The 26004-nt window shown below is 56.7% G+C and overlaps 2 protein-coding genes across 3 annotated transcripts; one reads left to right on the plus strand and one right to left on the minus strand.

Moving 5' to 3' along the window:
• Positions 1–548: 548 nt before the first annotated feature.
• RRP7A (ribosomal RNA processing 7 homolog A) lies at positions 549–9245 on the plus strand. The gene is made up of 7 exons (XM_060111710.1): positions 549–621; positions 2257–2399; positions 4575–4700; positions 5438–5555; positions 5876–5973; positions 6285–6483; positions 7603–9245. The coding sequence occupies exons 1-7, from the start codon at positions 549–551 to the stop codon at positions 7686–7688; spliced, it is 843 nt and encodes a 280-aa protein (XP_059967693.1). The 3' UTR covers positions 7689–9245.
• On the minus strand, positions 8213–24356 carry SERHL2 (serine hydrolase like 2). 2 transcript variants are annotated; one of them, XM_060111708.1, is made up of 12 exons: positions 24257–24356; positions 23303–23452; positions 23076–23189; positions 22652–22693; positions 22208–22227; positions 21689–21763; positions 20117–20226; positions 19645–19724; positions 13831–13865; positions 11345–11427; positions 9452–9548; positions 8213–8532 (listed from the first exon to the last, which is right to left on the minus strand). In XM_060111708.1, the coding sequence occupies exons 1-12, from the start codon at positions 24264–24266 to the stop codon at positions 8413–8415; spliced, it is 936 nt and encodes a 311-aa protein (XP_059967691.1). In that variant the 5' UTR covers positions 24267–24356; the 3' UTR covers positions 8213–8412. The 2 variants fall into 2 exon arrangements, with proteins under 2 accessions (XP_059967691.1, XP_059967692.1); XM_060111709.1 differs by having other exon boundaries at positions 8217–8532; positions 24263–24356.
• Positions 24357–26004: the final 1648 nt, after the last annotated feature.

The raw sequence follows: 26004 nt of genomic DNA on the forward strand, positions 1-26004 counted from the left end.
TATTTTTGGCTGCGCCGGGTCTTCGTTGCAGCATGCGGGATCTTTAGTTGTGACATGCATGCGGGATCTAGTTCCCCGACCAGGGATTGAACCTGGGCCTGCTGCATTGGGGGCGCAGAGTTTTACTCACTGAACCACCAGAGAAGTCCCTGTGGTCATAGTTTCTTTCCCTCGTTAGAAAATAAACTCTGGGAAGGCTCTATTTTATTTCACCCCTGTATCTCTAGCGCTGAGGACAGTGCCAGGAGTATTCACTGCTATTTGTGGAATGGATTAATGAATGAACGGAAAGTAGAGGTCGCACCCGTGATTGGCCCAGCTCTACGCCATTTACCCCCACATTCACGCGAAGACTTTAATCCGAGCAAATGAAGGTAGCGCCCTGGGAGGACGGCGGGAGGGAGCGGGCGTGGGGGCGGGGAGTAGGGGCCGGGATAGGCGGGCCTGGAACCGAGGGGCGGGGCCCCGAGGCGGCGCCGTCGTCACGGAAACGGCTCCCTGAGCCGAACTACAACTCCCAGCGGCCCCCGCGGCTTCCGGTTGGCAAGATGGTGGCACGCAGGAGGAAGCGTGCGGCGCGGGACTCTGAGAAGGGGATTCTGAGCCCGCCGGGCTACTCAGGTGAGGGGCTGCGGGACGCGGGCCCGGGGGACGGCCAGACTTCGTCGGGAGGAGGCTCGGGGTCGGCAGTGGCTCGGGGCCCCCAGGAGCAGCCACACAGTTGGACATGAGCCCCGGAAGGTTGTGAGGCCCGGGGCCCCCCAAGACCCACGCGGCGCCCTGTTTCCATCTGGCTCCACTCGCCCGGGACGAGCCTAGTTTGGGTAACGCTTCCCTTGAGTGAAGCCACCTCTGTCTACACTCTCCCAGGGCGAACCCGCGTCCGTCTACACTCTCCCCCTGAGGTGCGCCCATCCGCTTACCAGCTCCCCTTTGCAGTTCCCAGTCCAGCCCCCTCAGCGCTCCCCTGGCCTGTGCCCTCCGCACTGGTTCTCCTGCCTTCCGTTTTCCACCCAGGAGCCAGAATGTTTTTTCTAAAGTCAGATTTAAATCAGATCTTGCCTCACACGCCCATAACCACTGAACTCGCTCCAGTGGCTAAAGTTAGCACCTAAAACAAAATCCAGACTTCCCACCGTTGACCTGCGTGGCCCCGCATAGCCTGGCCCCAGCTAACCTACAGCTCTGTCTTTCTGTCCCCCTGAGGCAACAAGCTCTTTACACCCTCAGCGCTTTTGTATTTACTGGGTCTTCTTCCTCAGACAGCTCTGTGCTGTTACACGGCTTGCTGTCATTCTGGTCTAAGCTTTAATGTTTCTTCCTCAAAGAGCTGGTCCCGATCGATGGCCTGTCCTAAGGCTTCTGCCACCCATCACCCTGCACTACTTCACTCTGTGTGTTTCCTTCCTATTTGATACGACCTTGTTACATGCCTACTCGTTGTCCTTTTCTCCCTTCACCACGTGAGCTTCCTGAGTGCAGGGATTGCAACTGTATCCTCACTGTGCTCTGAAGAAGGTGGTGAGAAAAGCAGAACAGTCCTTAGCTTGATGAGGATTAAAGTTTATGGGAATGCCAGCTATGATCCTGATCATCGCACAAGGGACTTCCCTGGCGGTCCAGTGGTTAGGACTCCATGCTTCCACTGCAGGGGGCACGGGTTCAATCCCTGGTCGGGGAACTGCATGCCATGGTGTGGCCAAAAAAAAAAAAAAAAAAATCACACAAATAGAGACATAGAGACCGTGAGAGAAGGTAAGAAGGCACAGAGCAGGTGGATCTAACCTGGCGTGTAAGGCTCTCCTGAGGAAGTGAAGTGAAAACCTGGAAGGATTTCCAGGTGGAAGGACGAGGCTTGATGTTTCAGGAAGGGGAGAGCATGTGTGAGGCCCTGGCTTATTGGAGGAACAGAGAGGAGGCCAGAGGGTCCAGCATGTGGTGTGGAGCGGGGAGGGTGGGGTGAGAAGAGGCTGCAGAGGTGGCCACAGGAAGGATTTGGCCGTTTACCCCAAGAGCAGCGGAGTTTGAACTTCTCTCCTTTCGCATCCTGTTCACATTCTCTCTCCCGCAGGCTTGGGAGCCCTTTCTGGGCAGATTATCTGTTCACCCTCCCAGCCTGCATAAGACCCTGCACAGCCCTTGCCTAGGGGAAGGGCTCAGTGAAGGATGGATGGACAGACAGACACACAGGACTAGAAAGGGACAGCCTGAACCTGACTTTCATGCTGTCCCTCCCCGCCCCCATTTTCCTTCCAGCCATTCCCATCAAATTCTCTGAAAAGCAGCAGTCTTCTCATTACCTCTATGTGAGAGAGCACAAAGTTCGAGAAGGCACCAAGTCTTCCTGGCCTCAGAAACGGACCCTTTTTGTCCTCAATGTGCCCCCATACTGCACAGAGGTAAACTGGTGTCTGGGAGGGAACCTGAGCCTGGGGCGGGGGCTCCAGGCAGAGCTGGGCTCCTGCGGGCCCCCCACCAAGTCCTTAGTGGTGCAGTGGAAACAGCCAACTGAAGCCCTGAGGGGTGGTATCTGTAAGGCTGCCTCCCTTGTGACAGGAGATTGGCCTTTTAAAGGTGTGTTGTAAAAATTATAATTCTCTAGGGAACCCAGAGCTTTTTATGTGTTACCCAGAGTAGTTTGAGTTATGTGTTTTTTTCCCCTGATTATAAAATTGATACATGTCCATTGCAGGTACTGTTAATAATACAGCTGAAATGTTCTGTTGCTTAAAGCGATCGATGCATAACTGTCTCAGTCTACCATAATTCCATACGAAGACAGAGACACATGTTCTCAAACATTTTTCTTGAGTATTGTGAAAGTTGTGCCAACTACTTGTGTGACCTCTGACAACATAATCATTGTCTTTTTTTAAAAAAATTGAGGGACGGGACTTCCCTGGTGGTCCAGTGGTTAAGACTCCATGCTCCCAATGCAGGGGGCCCAGGTTCGATCTCTGGTTGGGGAACTAGATCCCGCATGCCGCAACTAAGAATCTGCATGCCACAATGAAGATCCCTCGTGCCGCAGCTAAGACCCAGCACAGCCAAATAGATAAGTGTTAAAAAAAATAAAAATCTGATACATGTCCATAGTAAAGAATAGGAAAAGTAGAAGAAAATAAAATTACCTCTGAGTCTACTATGCAGACATGTCTGTTAATTTTTTTTCACAAAAGCTGTTAAATTTAGCATTTCATTAATTTACAGAAGAGAAACTAAGGGAATTGCTGTATTTTCGATGTTTTTTTTTTTCAGGAAAGAAATACTAATTTCTAAAAGATTCCTCCACAGTTAAAGAGAAAAAGTAACAGTGAGAGGAGAGGGTGTCATTTTTAACCTTTACTGAAGACTAGTGTATGTATGGAGAAGGGCCTGGACCCAAGTGTAGCACTCACTACATTTCACAAACTGAGCAAACCTGTGTCATCAGTACCCAGGTCGAGAAACAGAACATCGCCCGCACCCCCAGAAATCCCGTCATGCCCCTCCCCCCACCAAGGATAACCAGCATCCTGATTCCAACGGAGTAGATTTAACTTTTTCCGCCCCCCCAACCCCGGCTGTGCCTCGCAGCATGTGGGATCTTAGTTCCCCAACCAGGGATTGAACCCGTGCCCCCTTCAGTGGAAGCATTGAGCCCTAATTACTACACAGCTAGGGAATTCCCAGATTTAACTCTTTTTAAATGGCTGATTCAGGTAGTAAAACTTAGGTGATTGTCTTACAAAATCAGAGTACTCGGAATAAAAGTAAAAATGTCCCCACCTGTTCTTGTAATAATTTTTTTAAAAAGTTGAGAACCCACTCCTACTTTACGGATCATTCACTTTTTTTTTTTAAATTTATTTATTTTATTATTTACTTATTTTTGGCTGCGTTGGATCTTTGTTGCTGTGCGCAGGCTTTCTCTAGTTGTGGCGAGCAGGGGTTACTCTTCATTGCAGTACGCGGGCTTCTCATTGCGGTGGCTTCTCTTGTTGCGGAGCACGGGCTCTAGGCGCGCAGGCTTCAGTAGTTGTGGCATGTGGGCTCTAGAGCGCAGGCTCAGTAGTTGTGGTGCACAGGCTTAGTTGCTCCGTGGCATGTGAGATCTTCTTGGACCAGTGCTCGAACCCGTGTCCCCTGCATTGGCAGGCGGATTCTTAACCACTGCACCACCAGGGAAGTCCCGGATCATTCACTTTCAAACGGAGAAATCCCTTTCAGGAACAGACCAAGCGTACCCTGGGCACGTGCTTTTAGCAGGGTCCTGTCATAAAGCCAAAAAGCTTATACCTGAATTTTGTCTCACCTCTGTGTCCTCCCTCCCGAGTCCCCGGCCAGTGGACTTTTTACCCACAGCTTTGAACATGAAGATTCACAAGGCTGCTGTCTGGGGCCGTGGGGGGCCGGGGTTGTGACCTCTGTGTTGAGGAGGTGGTGGCTTGCCCAGGCCCTCTGTGCATGCCCCCAGGTTGGACTCTGAGACCTTCTGGGCCTCGGCAGTCCCCTGGTAGTGCTGCCCAGGGTGGAGGGAGGTTCCAGAAAGGCCTTGTAGCCGCTCATACTGTGCTTCTCTCTGGCCACGGCAGGAGTGCCTGTCCCGCCTCCTGTCCCCCTGCGGCCCTGTCCAGTCGGTGGAGTTACAGGAGAAGCCGGATCTTGCTGAGAGCCCAAAGGAGCCAAAGTCAAAGTTCTTTCACCCCAAGCCAGTTCCTGTAAGCCTCCACTACTGGGGTCTGCTTGAATGATGGTGTGGCTCGGGCTAGGGCAGTGTCCCCAGTGTGTAAGGGGAAGGTGGCGTCGGGGGTGGCAGTGGGACTTTCAAGCGTTCCCTGTGCTCAGGCTAGTCCTGGCCTGTGTGGTCTAGGAGGGCTGTCAGGTAAACAGCTTCCACTCCTTTCCCAGATTTGCCGTGTCCTTTAGCTTCCTGTCCGGCCCTTTCCATTGTCCTGGGTGAAAGCTCAGAGACATCTCTGCTCACTGCCCGAGGGGCCTCCCTGAGCCGCCCCCTGCGTCGCGCATTGAGGTCTATTCTTCCTTAGGCTTGGTGGCCTGGGCCTCATTTCCCTGTGTGCCTTGAATCCACACCTCCTCCTGTTTAGTGGAGTTTGAACTAGTGAGCGCCCCATCTGTCTGTCCACTCCTGGCCCAGGGAGACACACTCTTCCCTGAGTCCCTCCCACACCTGGAACAAAGGCCCTGAGTGTCTCATCTCTCTCTGAAGAGGTGGGATCGGGTCATTTTTAGCAGAAGTTGCATAACTAGGAGTGTGGCCGCCCCACCCCTGGATTAGAACAACCTCCTGGTTACCTTCACGTTCAGGAACAGCCCAGTACATTTCCCCCGGCCCCACAACAAGTCAGGCTGAGGGCAGGGGGGAGCCCTTGGGCCAGGCCTGGGGTGGCTGGGAGGATGGGAAGGCTCCCAGCACTGACATCTCTCCTCCTCCCAGGGGTTCCAGGTGGCCTACGTGGTGTTCCAGAAGCCACGTGGGGTGTCAGCTGCCTTGGCCCTGAAGGGTCCTCTGCTGGTCTCGACAGAGAGTCACCCTGTGAAGAGTGGCATTCACAGTCAGTACCTCGGGTGCCAGCGGGCACCTCCTTCCTGGGCCCCGGGTCGGGGAGGGGAGCTTTGTGGGCTGGCGTCTGCCGTGTCCCCTCGCCCTCAGAGCAGGTGTGGGAGGCTTGAGCTTGGCACTCGGGGTGTGCACAGGTGAGGGCCCAGCTTGCCACCACTAGGCTCTTCCTCAAGCCCCGAACCCTGGCCCGCGAGTCTCCCTCCCTGCGGCCTGTTCGAGAAGATCTGAAGATCCCGCCTGGCCTGCCAGGTCCTGGGCTGGGCCCCGAGGGGTGGGCCTGGAATCCGTCTCTCTCACTCCCTCCTCCCTCAGAGTGGATCAGAGACTACGCAGACTCAGTGCCGGACCCCGAGGCCCTGAGGGTCGAGGTGGACGCGTTCATGGAGACATACGACGAGAAGCTGGCTGAGGTGGGGCTTCCGCATGGGCGGCTGGTGGAGGCCAGGCTCCTGTCTCTCTGCTGAGCCCTGGGCCTCCTGGCCGGGTAACATCTAGTCTCGGAACGGTCTCTAAGGAATGGACGGTCGAGGGTGGAGGAGGCCGCAGCGTTGGCACGTCCCCCCCGCCCTTCCCCCACACTCGGCCGCTCACACGGTGCCGGGTGCGGCTCCAGGGCGGTCCTGGGCACGGGAGGGAGAGCGGAGAGGAGGAGGTGAGGTGCCCCTGGGGCTGCAGGGCGGCTCCCAGGCACCTGCCCATCCCAGGGCCATGTTCTTTGCAGGAGGAGGCTAAGGCCAAGGAGGAGGAAGGGGTCCCTGACGAGGAGGGCTGGGTGAAGGTGACCCGCCGGGGCCGGCGGCCGGTGCTCCCGAGGACGGAGGCGGCCAGCCTGCGGGTGCTGGAGAGGGAGAAGCGGAAGCGTGCCCGCAAGGAGCTGCTCAACTTCTACGCCTGGCAGCACCGCGAGACCAAGATGGAGCGTAAGGGCGCGCCCCAGGCCCCCGTCCTTCGGCCCCCTGCCCTGGGCGCCCGGGCTGTGGACGCAGTCTTGTGGCCGCTCTGCCAGCCCTGGCCAGAAACAGAGCTCCTGACGGCAGGCGCTAGGCCTGCGGGCGGGTGGGGCGTTCTTGGGCGCAGACTTCCTAACAGGCTCTGGGGTTAGGGTCCCAGCCTGGCAGCATCCCCGTGTCGTGGGCTCCCTGTTGCTCCCGAGGCAGCTGCAGGTGCCTCTGGGTATTGAGGCTGTGCAGGCACCTGGGATGGAGGCCCCACCTCCAGGCCCGTCAGCCTCTGGCAAGGAGCCACACGCAGAGGGAGCCCCTGACCACCTGTGGCTGCTCTTGGGGGCAATGATGCCGAGCTCGCGGCCTGGGCCGCCTGGTCTCCTGCTGGCAGGACGGCTTCCCCGTGGACCCGGGAGAGGGTCCTGGCCTTGCACTGGGGAGGCCCTTGACCCCACCGCCCGGTCACACTGCGCCCTCACCTGCCTCACTGCTCCTGCCCACACCCTGCCCACCGCTCCTTTGTTCTGCACTCCTCTGGACCCACCTGGCAGGGGCCTCCACCAGCCTCCCCTCCCTTGGGCTCAAAACCCCACACCCGGCGCCCCGACCCGGTCACTCGGTGACCGGAGTTGCCACGTGAATTCTGTGGCAGTCTCGGGGTGGAGGCCCCTTACTTATTCCTGATGCGCGCCCCCGGCCTGATAGCTGCCGTGAGGAGGGGCTGGGAGAGGTGTCCCGGGGGTCTCGCAGCAGCCCCAGAACCTTCTTCCTTCACCTTGGGGGGCGTGTTGGAGGCGGGGTGGTAAGGGGGCAAGTGCCTTTTGGCTTTCTCTGCTTTCTCTGTGACCTGGTAAATTTTCCGTCTGAAACCTCAGGCATGCCTTCTGCTCCACTTCAGCCTCTGCCCTCCGATTGGGCTGCAGTCTGGTTCTGGTTCCCACCGCAGAGGCGACAGGGGGGCCGTGCTGAGCGCCCCCAGCAGGCAGTGGGGACTGAGGGAGGGGCTTCTGCCCTCGCGAGTGGGGGCAGCGGGGGCAGCTCCCGCCCGGCCTGTCTGATCCTGGCCCTGTTTCCTCTTCCCCCCTCTCGCCCCAGATCTCGCGCAGCTGCGCAAGAAGTTCCAGGAGGACAAGCAGAGGATCGAGCTGATGCGGGCCCAGCGCAAGTTCCGACCCTACTGAGCCTCACCCGCCCGTGGGCCCCGTGGAGAGGGGTGGTGACTGGGTGGCAATGCGTGGCCAGCGAGGACACAGGGCCTGCAACACTCATCTCAGTGGCCGTGCCCAGGCTGAGGGGCCACGCATCAGCCCCCGAGATCTGAGCCCACGTGATGTGGGGTGCAGGACAGTGTCACCCCTTGGTTCCTGTGCTTCGGCAGTCCTGGGGCCTGGCGCGAGGACTTGGACTCCGGAAGCCACTGGCCCAGGAAGTGGCTCCTTCCCCATCATGGGCTCTGTCCCCAGCCTGTCTCTGGACTCTCCTCTCAGGGCTAAGTATCTGCTGTGTTCTCCCCTTCCTCCTGACAGAGAAGCCCCTGCGGGCAGTGAGACAGCCTCAAAAGCAGAAAGAATACAAGAGCATTTTATTTTTCATTCAGCTGGACGGCAAGAGGAGGCTACAAAAGGTCGATGGTCCTATGCCAGCCCCCCCCCCACCCCCGCCTGCTACCCAGTCACAAGACAGGTACCTCCGACACCCAGACACATCTCCCCCTTGAAGTCACAGATGTTAGAGTCAGAATCTTGTATCCCCTCCGCCCCCCTCCCCCACCCAGCTCTGCCACAGGATTCTTTTGCGGCCATGCTGGTCTTCAGGACCAGGGGGTCCTGTCCCCACCACGCCTGGCCTGGGCTCGGGAGCTAGGCGTCCCAGGCTGAGCAGGCGTCTGTAGCCCCGGGCCCAGGGCTACAGCTGGGCTGGGATCCTCTCCTTGCTCTGTAAAAAGGAGCTGATGACACCGGCCATGTGCTGGGGTTGGTTCATGTGGACGTAGTGGTTGCCAGGGACTTGCACGTACTGGAACCTCTGGGGAAAGGAGGGGACAGGCGGTGCGGTGACCCAGTGGAGGGCTCCGTGGGCCCCTCTGGCGCACTGGGGCTTTCCCGCGGCCAGCTGCCTCCCAGTGTCCACCACAGGAGCCTTGGCAGCGACTGACCCGCGGCCTTGCGGGCCCCAGTCAGTCACAGCACCCCCTGGGGGGCATCAGGGCCTGGCTCACGGCCATGAGAAAGGCCTGTCTGGGAGGCAAGAGCCCAAACCCTGGGGTTCTAGGCCATTCTGAGCTGAAGTTGTAGAGCTAGGCTGGGGGAGGGGCTGGTAGTCGGGGCTGCTGCTGGTTCTCATCACCACATAAGGTCCACTTGCAAAAAGAATAGACCATCAGCCTTTCAGACTTGCCCTTGCCCGGGAGAAAGGCTGACAAGGCAGGAAGGCACTGCAGTTGGCCAGCCAGCCATACGGGCTTCCCTCTTGTGTCACTGCCAAGTCGTCGGCACAGGCCCCAGGGTCAGGTGTTTGTGGTGGATGATGGTCATAAAATGCCAGGTGCTCCCAGGAACCCAGGCAAAGGGCAAAGTCACAGCACACATCCCAGCCCTCCAGCTTGGAGGCCAGCACCCACTGATGGGACTGGTCCTCTGTTCCCGTGTGGGACCCTAGGAAATCGTGGCAGTGCTGAGTTGGGTGTGGCCCAGGGAATATGTGATGACAATAAAACCGGGAGATTCTGCCAATGAGAAGTCTGCTTTCTGTGCTGATTTATATGTGACCCCAGGTCTCCAGGGACTGCAGCAGGGAGTGAGGCCTGGTAGCTCCTGGGGGTCACCTGTTAGATCTGGGGCCAGACCAGGGGTCCCAGTGCAAGAAAAGAGATGGGTGAGCTGGAGCCCCGGGTGGCCTGGCAGCCCCTCCTGAAGCCCAGCTGCCCTGAGCCCTACGTACCCACCTCTTTTAGGATGGATCTCAGTGAGTTGGTCATGAATAGCATGATCTCCGTGTTGGCATCATTCTCTCTCCTCACATCGTAATACCCTTGGGCTGCTCTGGGAAACGAGAAGAAAGGTTCACCTGGGACCACCTCCTTGCATGCTCTCCCCCAGCCCTGGGCTCCAGGCTCTGAGACCGAGACCGGCCTGGGCATCCCTCTGATCGTCCCACAGCTTGGTCCCTTTGAGCCCAGGTTTAATTCAGGATTGAGTTATTCAGTCCCCGCAGGCACTCACAGCTCAGAGGCCTGCACAAGTGAAACAATTCAGGTTTATCTCAGGGGACCTGGCCATGGTCACAGCCACTGAATGGCAGAGCTGGGATCTGAACAGGCGCAGAGTCCATGCGTTCTCTTTCCCTTTTTTAGCAGCTTTATGGAGATAATTTCACCCATTTAAAGTGTACAATTCCATGGATTTTGGTATATTCAGAGTTGTGCACCCATCACCACCGTCAATTTTAGAACATAATCGATCACCTCAACAACAAAAAGTCCCGCACCTACGGTTTCCACATAGAGCTCCCAGTCTTACACAACCACTGATCGGCCTTGTCTCTATATGTTTCCCTATTTGGACTTGCATGTGAATGGAACCAGCCACTTGTATCACTGGCTTCTTTCAATTAGCCTAACGTTTTCAAGGTCCATCCATGTCATAGTGTGTATCAGTGCTTCGTCCCATTTGTCACTGAAAAATAGTCCATTGTATGGATAGAGCATATTTTGCTTATCTGTCCATCGATGGACATTTGGGTTGCCTCCAACACTATTCATTCTATCATGAAGGATGCTGCTGTGTGCCGTCACTACAAGCTGTTGTGTGCACAGGTGCTGGAAACACACCTAGGAGTGGAACTGCTGGGTCATGGTAATTTAATGGCTTGAGAAACTGCCAGACTTTTCCAAAGCGGCTGCACCATTTTACAATACCAGGGACTTCCCTGGTAGCACAGTGGTTAAGAATCCGCCTGCCAATGCAGGGGCCATGGGTTTGAGCCCTGGTCCAGGAAGACCCCACATGCCACGGAGCAACTAAGCCCGTGCGCCACAACTACTGAAGACTGTGCACCTAGAGCCCGCGCTCTGCAACAAGAGAAGCCACCGCAATGAGAAGCCCACACACCGCAACAAAGAGTAGCCCCCGCTCGCCGCAACTACAGGAAGCCCGCGCGCAGCAACGAAGACCCAATGCAGCCATTAAAAAAAAAGTTTACAATCCTACAGCAGCGTGCAAGGGTTCTAGTTTCTCTGCATCCTCACCAACACTTGTTATCTCACTTTTAGAGTCCGGCCATCCTAGGGGTGTGCAGTGTATCTCACTGTGGTCTGGATCTGCCCCTATCGAGTCCATGCCTTCTAAACCCCTGTGCTTGGCAGATGTGTCCCTGCAAGTCACAGTTCCTGCCAGTCCAGGATGACTGCAGTGGAGTGGGTGGTGGCACCTAAGCCACACTGAAGGATGGTCACTGTGCTGTGGCACCCAGAGGCAGTGGATGGCTTCTGGCTAGCAGGTGGGGGAGGGGAGGACAGCAGACAGGAGCAGTGTAGGCCTGGGGATGTCAGGGGCCCAGGGTGGCTGGAGGACTGGGGAGGGCAAGGGCCAGACTCCAGTGTCTGTCAGTCCCTCTGCCTTACCTGGGCGTGCCCCCCCAGATACAGACACCTGCTGAAAAGTGCGGTGCAGTCCTTTCCCATCCCCAGCTGCCCAAGCCCTCCCACTGCCTTGCCTTCCTTCCACACACCAGCGGCCGGGGGGGGCCTGCCCAAGAAAGATGGCGGGGAGGTCTCACACCAGGAGACCTGGGGATTCCTGGCACTCACATCTGTCTGGGGCACTTGGTGCAGACTTACTTGATGAGCAGGACGCGGGCCTGGAGCTTCCTGATGGAGTGCAGAAACAGGTCCCTGCTGATGAAATTGAAGTGATACTCTGGCTGCAGAGACAAAACCCCAGTGAATTCTCACCACAAGGCCCTGGCACTGCCGGGGGCAGAAACAAGTCTCTCTTGGGAGCAGTGGGGGCCCCTTCGGCCACCTAACCAGGACCAAGCCCACTGCCCAACCGTACCACTGCCTCAACAGAGGGCTTTAACTCCCTCAGGCCAGAGACTTCCCCCCTCCACATCCAAATCTGTTCTCCCTCTTCCTGGGCTCATGGCTGCCCAGCTAGACAACATGTCCCAGACTCCCCTCAGCCAGGTGTGGCCATGAAACTAAATGCAGACAAGTGACCTGGGCTACTTCTGGGCTTAGGTTTGGGACTGAGGCGTGGCCCTTCCACACCTCCTTTCCTGGCCCACGGGCTGCCCTGTAACGCTGCCCAGCCAGCCTGGGCTCTGGGCTCTCGGCAACACAGCCCACTTACCTCCACCGACCGTTTCCATGAGAAAGAAATCTGCTTAAGCCACAGTGCAGAAAGAGTGCACCTTGGTGTCCCCGCAGCCGCTGCTGGCCTCCATCACAGCCCTGACCTCCCCGTCTTATGACCATTTAAGAGGTCTAGGTCTATACTGTCCACACGGCAACCATCAGCCATCTGCGGCTACTGAGTGCTTGAAATGGGGCTAGTCCAGCCTGAGACACACTGTAGGTGTAAACTGCACGCTGGATTTCGAAAACTTAGTATGAGAAAACAATGTCAAATATCTCAAGAATTTTTTATGTTGATTACATGCTGAAGTGGTTAACACCTTGGACACACTGAGTTAGAAAATACTATTAAAGTTGATTTCACCTGTTTCTTTGCACTCTGTTCCTACGGCCACTAGAAGACGTGACGTTAACACGAGCTCACATTATACTTCTATTGGACTGTGCCGCTCTAGGCCAAGAACCCTCTGAGGGCAGAAGCTCTCAGGATTTTCTCTGTGTTCACAGCTCTCGGCACATGGTGCGACAGAGGCGGGGCTCAGTGAGCGTCTACTGAGTGCGTTAATTCAAGAGAGCTCCCACACGGACTGCCTGTCGCCTTGTGCTACAGCATCGTGATGAAGCTACGAGTCCTGTGAAGACACAGGCACACAGCTGCCTGGTCAGCCACTCACTGTCCCCATTCTGCCCTGACCCCTCCCAGCCATCTCCTGCTCCTCAGGCCACAGAGACCTCGGTGCTTTTCCAGAAACAGAGGCTCCCCTATCAACCACGAGGCCCAGTAAATGAGCATTTACTGAGGACCCAGACACATCACACCTTATCTCCTCCCCGAAGGATCAGAAACGCGAAGTCCCTATGTCACAGTCAACAGCTAACAGGTGGTGGTGCCAGGACTCAGCTCGGGCGTGAACTGCCCCTCACTCCCTCCTACCCCAGCTTCTCAGCCTCGTTTTTTTTTTTAATTAATTAATTAATTAATTAATTAACGTTTTGGCTGCATTGGGTCTTCATTGCTGCGCGCGGGCTTTCTCTAGTTGCGGCGAGTGGGGGCTACTCTTCACTGAGGTGCGCGGGCTTCTCACTGTGGTGGCTTCTCTTGCTGCAGAGCACGGGCTCTAGGCACGCAGGCTTCAGCCGTTGTGGCACGTGGGCTCAGCAGTTGTGGCTCGCAGGCTCTAGAGCACAGGCTCAGTAGTTGTGGTGCACGGACTTAGTTGCTCTGCAGCATGTGGGATCTTCCCAGACCAGGGCTCGAACCCGTGTCCCCTGCATCGGCAGGCAGATTCTTAACCACTGTGCCATCAGGGAAGTCCCTCTGGCTTCTTTTTTCTCTTCCTCTCCATCTCTCCCTTGACCTCCTTTTCCTAGCCCACTTCCATCCTCTGATCTGTAGTTTTCTTTTGTAGAAATTCAAGTGTAACTTACAGCAAAGACCACAGACCTGGGTGTCAGCCCATCATGGCCTTTGACATACGGATGCGGCCGTGCAGCCATGACCCGGATGAAGGCCTGGAACCCCTCAGCACCCAGCCGGCTCCCTTCAGGGGTTTTCTCCAAGGGCACCCCCTTAGATCAATTTTGCCACTTTTTGAACTTCATAGACATAGAATCATTGTGTTCTTTTTTGGTTTGGGCTTCTTTTGCTCTGTACATGTGTTTTTTTCATCCCTGTGTGGTGTTCCATTGTACGAATGTATAACAGTTTATGCATTCTATTGCTGATGGACATTTGGGTGATTTCTACCTTGGGGCTATGATGAATAAAGCTGCCAGGAATGTGCTCATACATGTCTTTTGGAGCGCACAGCACACACTGTTGCCGGGTATATATCTAGGATTGGGATTACTGGGCCCAGAATTTACATAGAGCATAAATATCATGCTATGTATATTTTACTACCATAAAAAAAGAAAAAGAAAGCTGACAGGCACACTGTGAAGGGTGGGAAGACAGCAGCACTCACCCTAGTGATCCTCCGATCTCTGTTCAGCAACAGACCTGGAAGGAAGCATGGAGACGTGGCCTCAGCGCCGCCTGTCAGGGTCAGGGGGACTCAGTTCGGCTCCCCTGGGACCCTGGGCCCGTGCAGCCGGGGCTCATTTCTTCAGCCTGGACCTGCGGGGACCACCCCCAACATCCTCTTGGGGTTCAGCCAGAGCAGAGCTTGCCCACAGCTACCCTGCCACGGACAGGAACGCCCGTGCAGGTGCCTCCCCGGCCATCCCAGAGGGCAGCACAGAATGACGGTGGTGGGACAATAACCCACCCGCCATCGTAGTCTCATCTCTGAGAACCTTAAAATGTTCACTTGGATCTTTAAGCACCAGGAAGTGCCCAAGAGCTAAGGATCGCATCATCACTTGCTGGAGAGGAATCGAGCCAAAAAAGAAAGGCTGGAGGGGTTGAGAGGCCTGGGTGGTCCCAGCTCCAGCCGGGTTCTCTGCCACGGTCCCAGCGGGGGCAACTTGGCCTCACCTAGGGAGTATGGACACCCAGCAATTCCTGCCTGGGCAATGTCTCCTCAAGAAAGGGCTGCCAGGGGACTTCCCTGGAGGTTTAGTGGATAAGACTCCATGCTCCCAATGCAAGGGGCCCGGGTTCGATCCCTGGTCGTAGAACTAGATCCCGCATGCCTGCCACAACCAAGAGTCTGCATGCTGCAACTAAGAGTCCACATACCGCAACTAAGAGTCCACATATGGCAACTAAGAAGCCCGTGTGCCACAACGAAACTCCCATGTGCTGCAACTAAGACCTGGCGCAGCATGCATAAATACTAAAAAAAAAAAAAAAAAAAAAAAAAAAGGGCTGCAGGGTCTCAGGGAGGTCACAGAATCTCAGACCCTGGAGGCTGCCTGATGTGAGCAGCACAGGGAGTGAGAAGGGGAGACGGTACGGTGACGTGGGTCAACCCAGGAGAACGTGCCGGCCAGGAGAAGCAAGGCTGCTCTCTTCTCCCTACACGCCTTTGCTCAAATGCCACCGTCCCAGCCAGGCCTCCTGGACTTCCCCTTTACACCCACAAACATCTTACCAGAGCCCCTCCATCCCCCACTGATTTATTTCTCTCCATAACTCCCAGCACTTTCTTTAATATTTATTTGGCTGCATCGGGTCTCAGTTGCTGCACCTGGGATCTTCATTGTGGTGTGCAGGCTTCTCTCTAGTTGTGACTCACAGGCTCCAGAGCATGTAGGCTCAGTAGTTGTGGCGCAGGCTTAGCTGCCCCGTGGCATGTAGGATATTAGTTCCCCGACGAGGGATCAAACCCGCATCCCCTGCATTGGAAGGTGGATTCTAAACCACTTAACCACTGGACCGGGAGGGAAGTCCCTCCTGGCACTTTCTAACGCACTCTATCATTTACCCTCTGCTAGATCATAGCTTCCAGGACAACAAGGGATTTGGTCTCTTTTTAATTCACAGCTGTTTTTTTTTTAATTTATTTATTTAATTTATTTACTTTTGGCTGTGTCGGGTCTTCGCTGCTGTGCGCAGGCTTTCTCTAGTTGCGGCGAGCGGGGGCTACTTTGTTGTTTCGGTGGCTTCTCTTGTTGTGGAGCATGGGCACTAGGCGCGCGGGCTTCAGTAGTTGTGGCACACGGGCTTAGTAGTTATGGCTCGTGGGCTCTAGAGCAGAGGCTCAGTAGTTGTGGCTCACGGGCTTAGTTGCTCCGCGGCATGTGGGATCTTCTCGAACCCGTGTCCCCTGCATTGGCAGGCAGATTCTTAACCACTGCGCCACCAGGGAAGCCCCACAGCTAGTTGTTGATAGAGGATCTTAGGCATCTGTGACTCAAAATACTTAGAATGACCATGTCGTTGGGAGATTTTCTGGTTTCCCCACTACTAGATCACCTCAGCCTGATCAAACCAAGGCTGAGGCTTCTGGGCTGCCTTCAGCTCTGGCCACAACCTCCCTGCACAGATGACTGGCCCTGCTGCATGTGCAGGACCATGGGTGACCCCTGGGTCCCCCCGCCCCCAGGCTCACTGCCCTCCTCCTTCCTCCAGGCCTGGGTTTCAGGTGCTGAGAGGATGTGAAAAGACTTAAAAAGGGGGTTTCTTGGGGGTGGGGTGAGCCCCAAGGTATTGGGGACCCCCATCGTGCTGTTTTCTCTGCTCTGAGAATTGCTCCTCCCTGTGGTCAAGTCCTCCAGCTCTTTTCAAGCCTCGCTTCCACCTGACATATCCTGACGTGCCCCAGGCACTCCCGCAGCCGGCTGCTTTTCTGTCTGCCCCTCCTGTGACAATGACCTTTGTGAGGGCAGGAATGGTGTTTCTCAGACCAGTGGGCCAGCGCAGATGTCACTTAAATAAGGAGTCCAGGGGCTTCCCTGGTGGCGCAGTGGTTAAGAATCCGCCTGCCAATGCAGGGGACACGGGTACGAGCCCTGGTCCCAGAAGATCCCACATGCCGCACAGCAACTAAGCCCAGGCTCCACAACTACTGAGCCTGCGAGCCACGACTGAGCCCACGGGCCACAACTACTGAAGCCTGCGTGCCTAGAGCCCATGCTCCACGACAAGAGAAGCCACCGCAATGAGAAGCCTGCGCACCGCAATGAAGAGTAGCTCCTGCTGGCTGCAACTAGAGAAAGCCCGTGCGCAGCAACGAAGACCCAACGCAGCCAAAAATTAAACAAAAAATTAAATAATTAAATAATTTAAAAAAATGAAATGGTTTTGAATGCAGGAGATATTATCAGGACCATAGACTCCCCGCTCTCCTGCCAACAGTTAGGGACTATGACACTGTGATATAACAAAACATATATTTCAGTCCTGATCCTTGGCTCCTAGCCAGAGCTCCTAAAAACTGTGTAATTTCCTAAAGTGGTGAAAGTGCAAGGAGCATCTTTTGTCCGAACATTTGGTCTCTGACACAGAGTTTCTAAACCCCTTGGAATTTCCTGGGTGATAGGAGTGTCTTTTGTTCTAATGAGGTGACCCTTTGTGGGTTCTTGATGGCTTCAGGATGGGGGCTGGTCACCAGAAAGATCAAGCCATGATTAGGAGCGTGGAACTTCCAGCCCCAGCCCAGGCGCGGCTGGAGCCTGGGTTAACCATCATTCACGCCTATGTGATAAAGCCCCCAAACAAATCTCTGAGTTCGGAGAGCCTCTGTGCTGGTGGATACCGGGAGGTATCAGGATGGTGGGTGCACCACCCGCTTCCTCTGCTGGGACCTGCCAAGGTCACGGACTCACCCGCAGAGGCTGGGCAGAGTGGGTGCGGCACCCACTCGCACACAGCAGGGTCTCCGCGCAGCTGTTCTTGCCTATGAGGAAGGCGGAACGTGCTGCCCGATGTTGCCATTTTTCAGAAGAAACCGGAAATCTCCATTTTTGCATAGACTCTCTCTATTCTAAATATGAGCAACGTATTCCAAACCCCCCTCGTGCCAAACTGTTGTTTAAACTGCTCAAGTCAAAAGAAATCATGCCCGCAGCCCAGGGGCAGCCCAGCCTGTGACAGGGTCTGAGCACTCCCATGGTGGGCCAGCTGCAGGGGGTGGATACTGACAACGGACAGTCCTTGGTCACTAACCCCACCCGGAGCTGGACCTTCCCTCCTTCACGCTAACACGCTGACCTCATTTCTCAAAGGCCTGGGCCAGGGCTGTGATGGGAACGCAGATAAGAGGTAGATAACATAGGAGCCGGCCTCCCTCCTCGCCCTGGCGGCCCTGGCTCACCGCCTCCCGTTTCTCCCACAAGCCTGATCGAGCTCGTGCACCAAGCCCTTCCCAGCAGCTCATCTGCATCGTGGGGTTCAGAAGTCACCTTCTCCACAAGGCCAACCCAGGCCCTTCTACTGAACATCCTGACCCCCTTACCCGCTGTTTTTTCCAAAGCGCTCTCACCTCACGCTCTGTGAAGACGTGGGGAGAGGGACACACATGAGCCAGGGAACACCTGAGGCCACCAGAAGCCAGGAGAGAGGCACGGGCAGCCTGTCACAGCCCTACCAACGCTCTGGCCTTGGCCTCTGGCCTCTGAAACCGTGAGACAGTAAACGTCTGCTGTTGAAGCTGCCCCATGTGTGGGACTTGTAACAGCAGCCCTAGGGAAGGAGTTCAGAGTTGGGGGGTATGGGGTTGGATGACGGAGGTGTGTGCGGCTCCAGAACGGAATGGGGGCTCTCGGAGGCTCTGCGGCCTGAGGGAACAGGCTCAGGAGGGGCCTGGCACGCCGGCTCCCCGGCTGTCACCCCGCCCACTTGGGTCTGGGAGGCTGCTTGGTCTTCTTTTAGGTTAACCCCGGGCCTCAAAGGGCCACACTGCTGCGGAGGGGCTGGGCCCGACACAACGATCCAGCCGCCTGCCCACTGCCCACCCCTCCCACCTCCTCTGCCCACTCCCTTGACAAGTGGCTCAGCGGACGAGTACTCACTGTTTCATGTGACCCTGGGCTGGCCAAATCGGCTTCCCGGGCCAGGTGCACGTCTAATTCTGGATTAGCCCACTTCTGCTCGGGGGCCCCTCTGGCCCGCCATCTGTACCAGCGCATCAGGGAAGCTGGGGCCCACGGCCCTCTGCCCTCGACCTCCCTCCTCCATGACGGATTGCAGGGAGGGGCAGACAAATGCTCAGAGCCGGTAACCAAGACAGGAACGGGTCTCCAACCCCCTTAGGTATGTTCCACTTGACCTAATGGTGTGTTGGCAACTTCTGAGAAACAATACAACACAGCAGGGACTTCCCTGGTGGTCCAGTGGTTAAGACTCCACGCTGCCACTGCAGGGGGAACGAGTTCGATCCCTGGTTGGGGAACTAAGATCCCGCATGCCACGTGGTGCAGCCAAAACAAAAAACAAAAAAATTACAGCACAGCAGACCTCTGGCTTCTTTTGAGCAGCTAGCAATTCTGGCCACAAGAGCCCCACGTTCCCACGTGATAAGCCCTGGGAGCCGCCCTCCTGCAGGGCGCGCGGTCTCAGTGCCACGATCCCCACCACTTCTCACGGCCCCACTCCCAGCAGCCGGGATAATTTCACAAACTGTTCAGCTCCCACAGGCATTTGGGGTTTTGACCCCTGCCTCGTTTGGTTCTTTATAAACTGAAGTCACCTAAGAAGACCAGGGAGTCTGACAGTGGGAAGGAGCTTGCCCACAATCTCTGAGCTCCTGGGGCAGTCACTGCCAGCAAGGGCACTTGTGGATGGCACCCCCTGGAGTTGTGTTAGCCAGGTACTGGGCCACCAGGAGAGGGCGGCTGTCTGTTCTGGTTCACCATGCTCCTGCAGCCTCGCAAGGGGCTGGGCACAGAGCGGACTCCGAGCAAAAGGTTTCTTGAATGAATACGTTGGGAAATAAAGTGTAGAAAACACAGGCCTGATGCTGCCCTGAAGCCAAGGTGCCCCCAACTCCACTTCTCCATTCTGAAAACCATCTTCAAAGTCGCTCGCCCCATGGGAGTCCTCAAAGCCTAGCCTCGGACACCAGGCACCCACCACACAGGATCAGCAGAGCAGGGCTGTGCTGTACCCCAACGTTTAGTCCCAAGACCCCTGACCAAGCTCCCCACAGGACGTGGCTTTCCAGGATAGGCAGTAGCCGTCTGACCTGGCACAAGCCACTTGGCCCTTCCGAGCCTCAGTTTCTCCTGCTTTAAATGGGATGAAAATACGGCAGTAGGAGCATTAAATGAGATACTTTTTGTAAAGCACTAAGTATCACGCCTGGGCCAGAGCAAGCAGCCACAAAGCCTAGCCATCATCACTCCTCGTAAGACCAGTGCCAATAAGCAACGGCCTTGGACAGTGAGTCCCTTACCTGTGGCCACCTGTGTGGTTCCTCTCTGCAGGAGGAGTTTCCCACACTCGTCTCCCACATGACTGTTGTTCTTCAGGAACCTGGGGGAGACAAGGAGGACACTGGATGCCTTGGGGCAGGGGAGGCCAGATGAAAGCAGAGGAGGGCAGGGAAAAGGCTACCCCACTAGGACACAAGCCTGTACCGATGGGGATGTTCGCATCAGTGTGTGTGTGTGGGGGGGCTGTGTGGAGAGGGGGGCAGAGAGCACGTGGAGGGGTGGGGTGAAGGGCATGGCTACAGAGTGGGGGGAATGCCAATAAAGCCCCAGCTGGGGTGGCTAAGGAGCGCCAGGTGAGCACAGAGAGAAGCAGGCTTGCTGTGGATTTGCGAGTAGAAGGAAGCTTCCTCCGTGCCCCAGAGATTTCCTCCCTCCGTGGTCCAGAGGTCCCCCAGGCCTCTGACGCTACCGGTCTCACCCGCCGGCACCCACCCCTGCAGCATCTCCTCTGGGCTGACCACTTGCGAGGGTTTCTTGGAGGCCTCCACCTGCAGCATGTGCTCTATGGCTCTCTGCTTGTAGGTCAGCACGTTCTCCAGTTCCTAAGGATTCGTGGGTTCTGCTGGGTGGGCAGGGCGGGGCTCCCAGCTGCACGCACACAAAGGGGCCTGCTCCCTCGCCCAGCCCCACCCTCCACCCTCAGCAGCCCCTCAGCTGCACGCCCGCCTGGCCCAAGATGCATTCTGACCCAGCGGGCGGGGGCATTGGATCAGTCCCTGCCAGCTAGCCCTGTGACCGCCTCGGTCACAGCCAGCCCAGCCCTGCCTGCGGCCCGGGACAGCTGGACGGATCAGGTTGAAGATGGAGGGGAAAGGAAATCTCTGCCAAGTACTTTGCAAAGGTGCACTTTTGGGGTCCATAAGCCACGGACCATCCAGGGTTGGCAACTTCACCTGTTTTAATCAACGCTATTACTCCACATGATGGAGAGGAGATGGCAGAGGGGGCACAGTTCGGGGGCTTCCAGTGTACCATTTCCAGCCCAGCTCACTCTCCGAACAGCCTGGCCTTGTCCACGGCCCACTGCCTGGAGCAGCAGTGGAAAGTGACACTTCCATCCACCCCCTGCGAGTGCAGGAGACAGGGAGGACCAGTCATCAGAACCCCCAGGAGGAAGCCCCAGGGGGCACAGTGTGTGTCAACTCAGTGGGTGAAACCGGTAAAGCAAGAGGGGCAGCCACTGCTGTCCCGGTGAATCCCCACGGTAACCTACGAGCTCTCTGCTCACGCGGCGCACGTTTATCGAGCACTAACTATGTGCCGGGACTGGGCAGGTCGTGGTAGAGAGACAGCTACGGTTCTTGCCCTTATGGAATTTGTGGTCATTTTATGGACAAGAAAACGGAAACTGACGAAGGACCCGTGTGAGGCTGAGCCCTCGGGAACAGAACGACCACCTGTCAGAGCTGGAGGGCACCTCCACAACCCTCTACTCCAACCTCCTCATTTTACAGGTGAGGAAACGGAGGCCCAGAGAGGCAAAGTGACCTGCCTAGGGTCACAGAGCAGGGAAACGGCAGAGCCAGCACTCAGATGCAGAGACAGCACGTTGTCACTGGTGGCGGTGGTGGCGAGAGGGGTCAGCGCTTTTCCCACGGGTCCACACTCAGGCCTACTGTGTGCAGTTGTGCAGTGTGGGCACAGCTCAAAGGTACTTGACTGAGCACACGTGCAGGTGGGCCCACCCAACCGCGCACCCCCAGAGCTTCCTCAACCCACTGCTTCCCTCTCTCACCCCTGCCACCTCGTGACCCACCTGGCATCCTGCAGACTCCAGGCCACACACAGGGTTCCCAAGGATGACCCAGGCCCGCACGCCCTGTTCCTTGCCCACTCCTAGGGTGTAAGTAGCATAACCCTGTCCTCTGGGGGGGGCCCTGAGGCCTCTGGTCTACCCTCTGCCACCTCTTCCCACCCCACTGAGGGAGGCAGTGCTGAGGGCACTACCTGGGACCAGACCCAGGTCTCCCCCAGCGACAGCATGCATGAAAGCCCTATCCTTACGTTAGTTTCCAGGAAAAATGGCGAGGATTCCAGCAAGACAAGTTTATCCACCATCTCGGGGAAGACACAGGAAAACTATAATGTGACACAAAAGGGGAAAGATGAAAGGGAGAGTAGGCAGGGAAAGGGACTCACACTTTCCTGTGGTGTTTTAGGCTGGGGAAAGGGTGCTGCCCAAGAGGTCAGCAAGAATCTCCTCTCCCTTCAGGGCACCTTTCTCTCCCCTACTCCCACAGTCTGCATCCGGCATCAAACTCCTGACCCTGGTGATGGTTGGACTCCAGGGTTCTCTGTGACAGAGGAGATGGGCAATGTTGGAACACTTAATTCCACCAGGAATGCCCTCACAACAGTGATTAACATGGGACCTACAAAGGAAGCTGGCACAGTCACTAAAATGCTGCCCGAAACTCCCGATGTGAGGAGGTACCCCCCTTTCCAGGCAACTCCCCCTTAGTCCTCCTGCGCTCCCCACCCCACCTGGAGCACAAGCAGGGATGGTCACTGTAATCTACTCACCATTCCACCCACAGTGCCACCTGGGGGGACAAAAGAGTAGTTGGCTGATATTCCCCAGCTTTCAAAGTCCTTCTAAAACTCCTTCCCAGGGGTCGAGCCAGCCCCGAGCCAAGGGCCAGGCTCCTGTCTCCCACCAGCAGGCCAGGCTCTGCATTCACTATCAAACTTGAGGCTCCCTCTCTGGGGCCACGGGGTCCCTGCATCAGACCTGACCCTGTTTCCCTCGTCAGATCCGGAGACTGCTATCTACGGGGCCACGTGTCCCTTGGGGAGCTACCTGAGGCCAGAGGGCATGGTGCCCAAGGGTCAATGTCTGATGAACCCCCTCCATCTCTCCTTGCGGTTCCCGAAGTGCAGGGGAAAGGTACCTGTCTACCAACTCCCCTCCCTTCCTCACAGCCCCACAGCCCAAGACCAGTCAGGTCTTGGCCAAAGCGTACTCACCAAAACTGTGGCCCAGGAGGGAAAAACGGTTCCATTTCAGGGCTGAAAACACACGGAGCCAGGTCTGGATGGGCCCAGACTCCCCGCACCCTCTGTCCTGCAGTCGCTGTGCTCTGGAAATCCCTCCCCAGCATCTGGGATGCCCCATTCAGGAAACCCACTTAAAGGGGCCCCAGTTCCACAGCAGGGGTGGAACTCGCAGGGGGAAGCGAGCTCTTCTTGCCAGCTCTCTCCAGCTTTCACAAAGTCACCCATGAATTCCTGGCAGAACTGGGGCCAGACCCCAAGTCACGCCCAGGCCAGCGTTGCTTCCTGGCCACCACACCCAACTCCAAGGATGAGGGCATGTCCCAGAGCACCCCCCCACACACACCCACACCCACAACACACAGAGACAAACATACAGGTTCTGTCTCTTACTCACCTGCTGCGACCCTTCGGACCTCACTCACAAAGCTTTGGTGGTCATACAGGAAACCTGGGCTATAATGGGATGACAGCCCATGACCCCCGAAATCCATAGCAACGTAATAAAAGTCTGAGACAGAGGGAAAGGGTAGGGGAAGGCGTCTAGGTCAGCCACCTCCCCTTCCTGATTCTCCTGCCGTCCCACTGCCTCACCCCCTGGCTTCCATTCAGCCTCACGCCCACCTTTTGGGAGAAGAGGGATGAGTCTGTCAAAGGAGTTGGCATTGTCCAGCCACCCGTGAAGGCAGAGAACTGGGGGGCTCTGATGGGAGCCCCAGGCTTTGGCAGCAATGTGGCCCCAGGGCATAGCGAGCTTCAGCTCTGAGATCAGACCTGAAACACAGAGTGACCATTCATGGAGCCTGCACTTCCGGAGCCCCTCATCCACACCCAATGTGTCCAGAGCACTGGCACTCCCCAGGGGGCTCGGCTGCCTGCGTTGCCCCCGGGGGTTACGGGGAGAGAGCCAGACGAGGAAAGCTAAGCTGGGTCCACTGGGTGAGGAAAACCTTGGGAGGGCTCCACGGCAGAACTTTCTAGAATAGGTTGGGGGGTTAGCTAGGCCTGGGCTCTGCCACTTGTTCGCTGTGTGACCTTGAGCAAGTTACTAAAACCTCTCAGCCCTCAGTTTCCTTTTCTGTCCCTTCGCAAACCCAGAAACAGAGGCACAGGTGCAGGCCATTCTCCAGGTCACACAGAGAGAATGAGGTGGAGCGAGGGTTTAGCGCGGGCGGCACGACCCCAGGCCCCAGTCCTGACCACCGGGCACTACACTGTCTCCCGCCTGCTCAAGTCAGGGCTGCTTCCTCCGTCGCCCAGGGCTGACCTTTTCACCCTTTAGGCTCTCCCGGCCGGGCCTTAGACCTGCCTGCCCCCAGACGCCCGCGAGCTTGCTTCTCTAACCTGGGGCTCCCGGAACCCTGGGAGGTCAAGTGCGGCCAGGTCCCCGCTCCCCCGCCCCCGCCCCCGCCGGTGTGGCTCGGCCTGCTCCACAGGCTGCGGACGCAGGACTTGCTACCGCCAGGAGGGCGGCGAGCCCCACCTCCTCCGCGGTCCCAAGTAAGTGGGTGGGCGGATGGAAGCGCACACGTGCCCTCCCCCATCACACTCTGGTCTAGGGGGCCCCGGACTGGGAACCTTCACCCATCGCTCGCGTCCCGCGGTGTCAAGGCGGCCGTCTCTCCATCCAGCTAAGTCGCGCCGGAGGCTAGGGACGCCAGAGTTCCGGGTTCCGCCCTTCAGCGGCCAGCCCCACCCCAGCCCCGCCCGCAGGACTTCCGGCGGGCGGGCTGGATCCCGAGGGCGGTGGGACCTGACCTTCAGCTCCCGCCGCCGCCTACACGGGGAAAGCCGTCCCCGCCCGCCCGGCGCAGGCTGTGAGCCGAGCGGCTGGGGAACCCGGGGGCTGTGGCCAAACGACCTTCAAAATCTCAGGCTACACCCGGGGCCGCGTCGCAGGGAGCGGAGCCGGCCCTACTTGACACGTGGGTGGTGGAACCGCGACCCTTGGACAGTCCACATGGCCACCCCTGCCCCTGCGTGGGACCAGGAGCTGGCGAAGGCCCAGGAGCTGCCCCAGCGAGCGGGGCACCCCATGGGTCCTCACTGACCAGCACCGTAGGGCCAAAAGTGGGGTGACTCTTTATTTAGTGGTTTAATGTCCTCCTGGAAGGCGGGGCTGCGTGCACCGTGTTCTCACTGTATACTGGGGTCCTCACCCTGCCTGGCATGAGCCAGCCTTAATAGTTGTTGTACGGGTGAAGGAATGAATGTATAAATTGGGAACATGAGGAACCCCCCAGGTGAGGAAGGGTTATAGACAATGACATTGAGCCTGGAGAGGATCAGGTACTCCAAGGGGATGTTTGGGGACTAAATCCTATAATAAAGGCACTTTAGTGTGCATCCTTTGAGTCTCTGAAAGTGGCTAGTCTAGGACAAATAAGGGAAAGTATTTCCTATTCACTCAGCACCATTTGCTAGTTGGAAGGCCTAGGAGAGAATCCATGTGGTCCCTGAGGGGTCACAGTCCAGCAGAGCTCCTAACTGGAACCAGAATCCAGCTGGCTGAGGGCTGGAGAGAGAGCTGTACAGTGAATTCTCCCTGGGGTGTGTGTGTGGTCGGGGGGAGGTGATCAGAGACCCTGGTCCTGAAGACAGGGCTGGTGGACATGCTGGGGGATGGGTCACAATGCAGGGAAAGTTGGTGGCTGGAAAATGTGGACAAGGGTGAGGATGGGTCTGAGTGTGGAGCTAAGGAGTTTGGACCTTACTGAGTGGTGGGGGTCTGGGGAGGCTGGGAGCTGGGGTTGAAGAGACCACCTCTAGGTGGTTACACGCACAGTGGTGTCCATTAGTTCCAGAAATGCTTTGGCTTCTTTGACAAGTTATGCAGGGGGTCACAGATCCTGAGGTGACAGAAATGATCAATGGAATATTGCCTGCCATATCGGTAAACAAAGGATGTCACAGTTCGTCAGCAGTTGCAGCCACAGCCAGTGGTGAGCTGGTGAGCCCTGAGGGGACTCAGGAAGGAAAGAATACCTGCTGTCTAGCAGCCATCAGACTGCAGCCACTCCCCACGGTGAGCCCTGAGGAGACTCAGGATGAGAAAGCACAGGATGCTGGCCCCATGTAGCTGAGGTGCAGATCAAAGGAATGATTTCAGTGAGCCCAGACTCTCCCATCTTCCCATACAGAGAAAAGCACTGAATTCCTTAACTTGAGATATCTGGTTTTCTTTATTTTTTATTTTATTTTTTTAATATTTATGTATTTATTTGGCTGCGCTGCGTCTTAGTTGCAGCACGAGGGATCTTCGTTGCCATGTGCGGGATCTTCCTTGCAGCATGCGGGATCTTTTTTTTTTTTTTTTTTTCAAGTTG

Source organism: Mesoplodon densirostris, chromosome 11 (assembly GCF_025265405.1).
Source record: "Mesoplodon densirostris isolate mMesDen1 chromosome 11, mMesDen1 primary haplotype, whole genome shotgun sequence".
Classification (NCBI taxonomy): domain Eukaryota; kingdom Metazoa; phylum Chordata; class Mammalia; order Artiodactyla; family Ziphiidae; genus Mesoplodon; species Mesoplodon densirostris.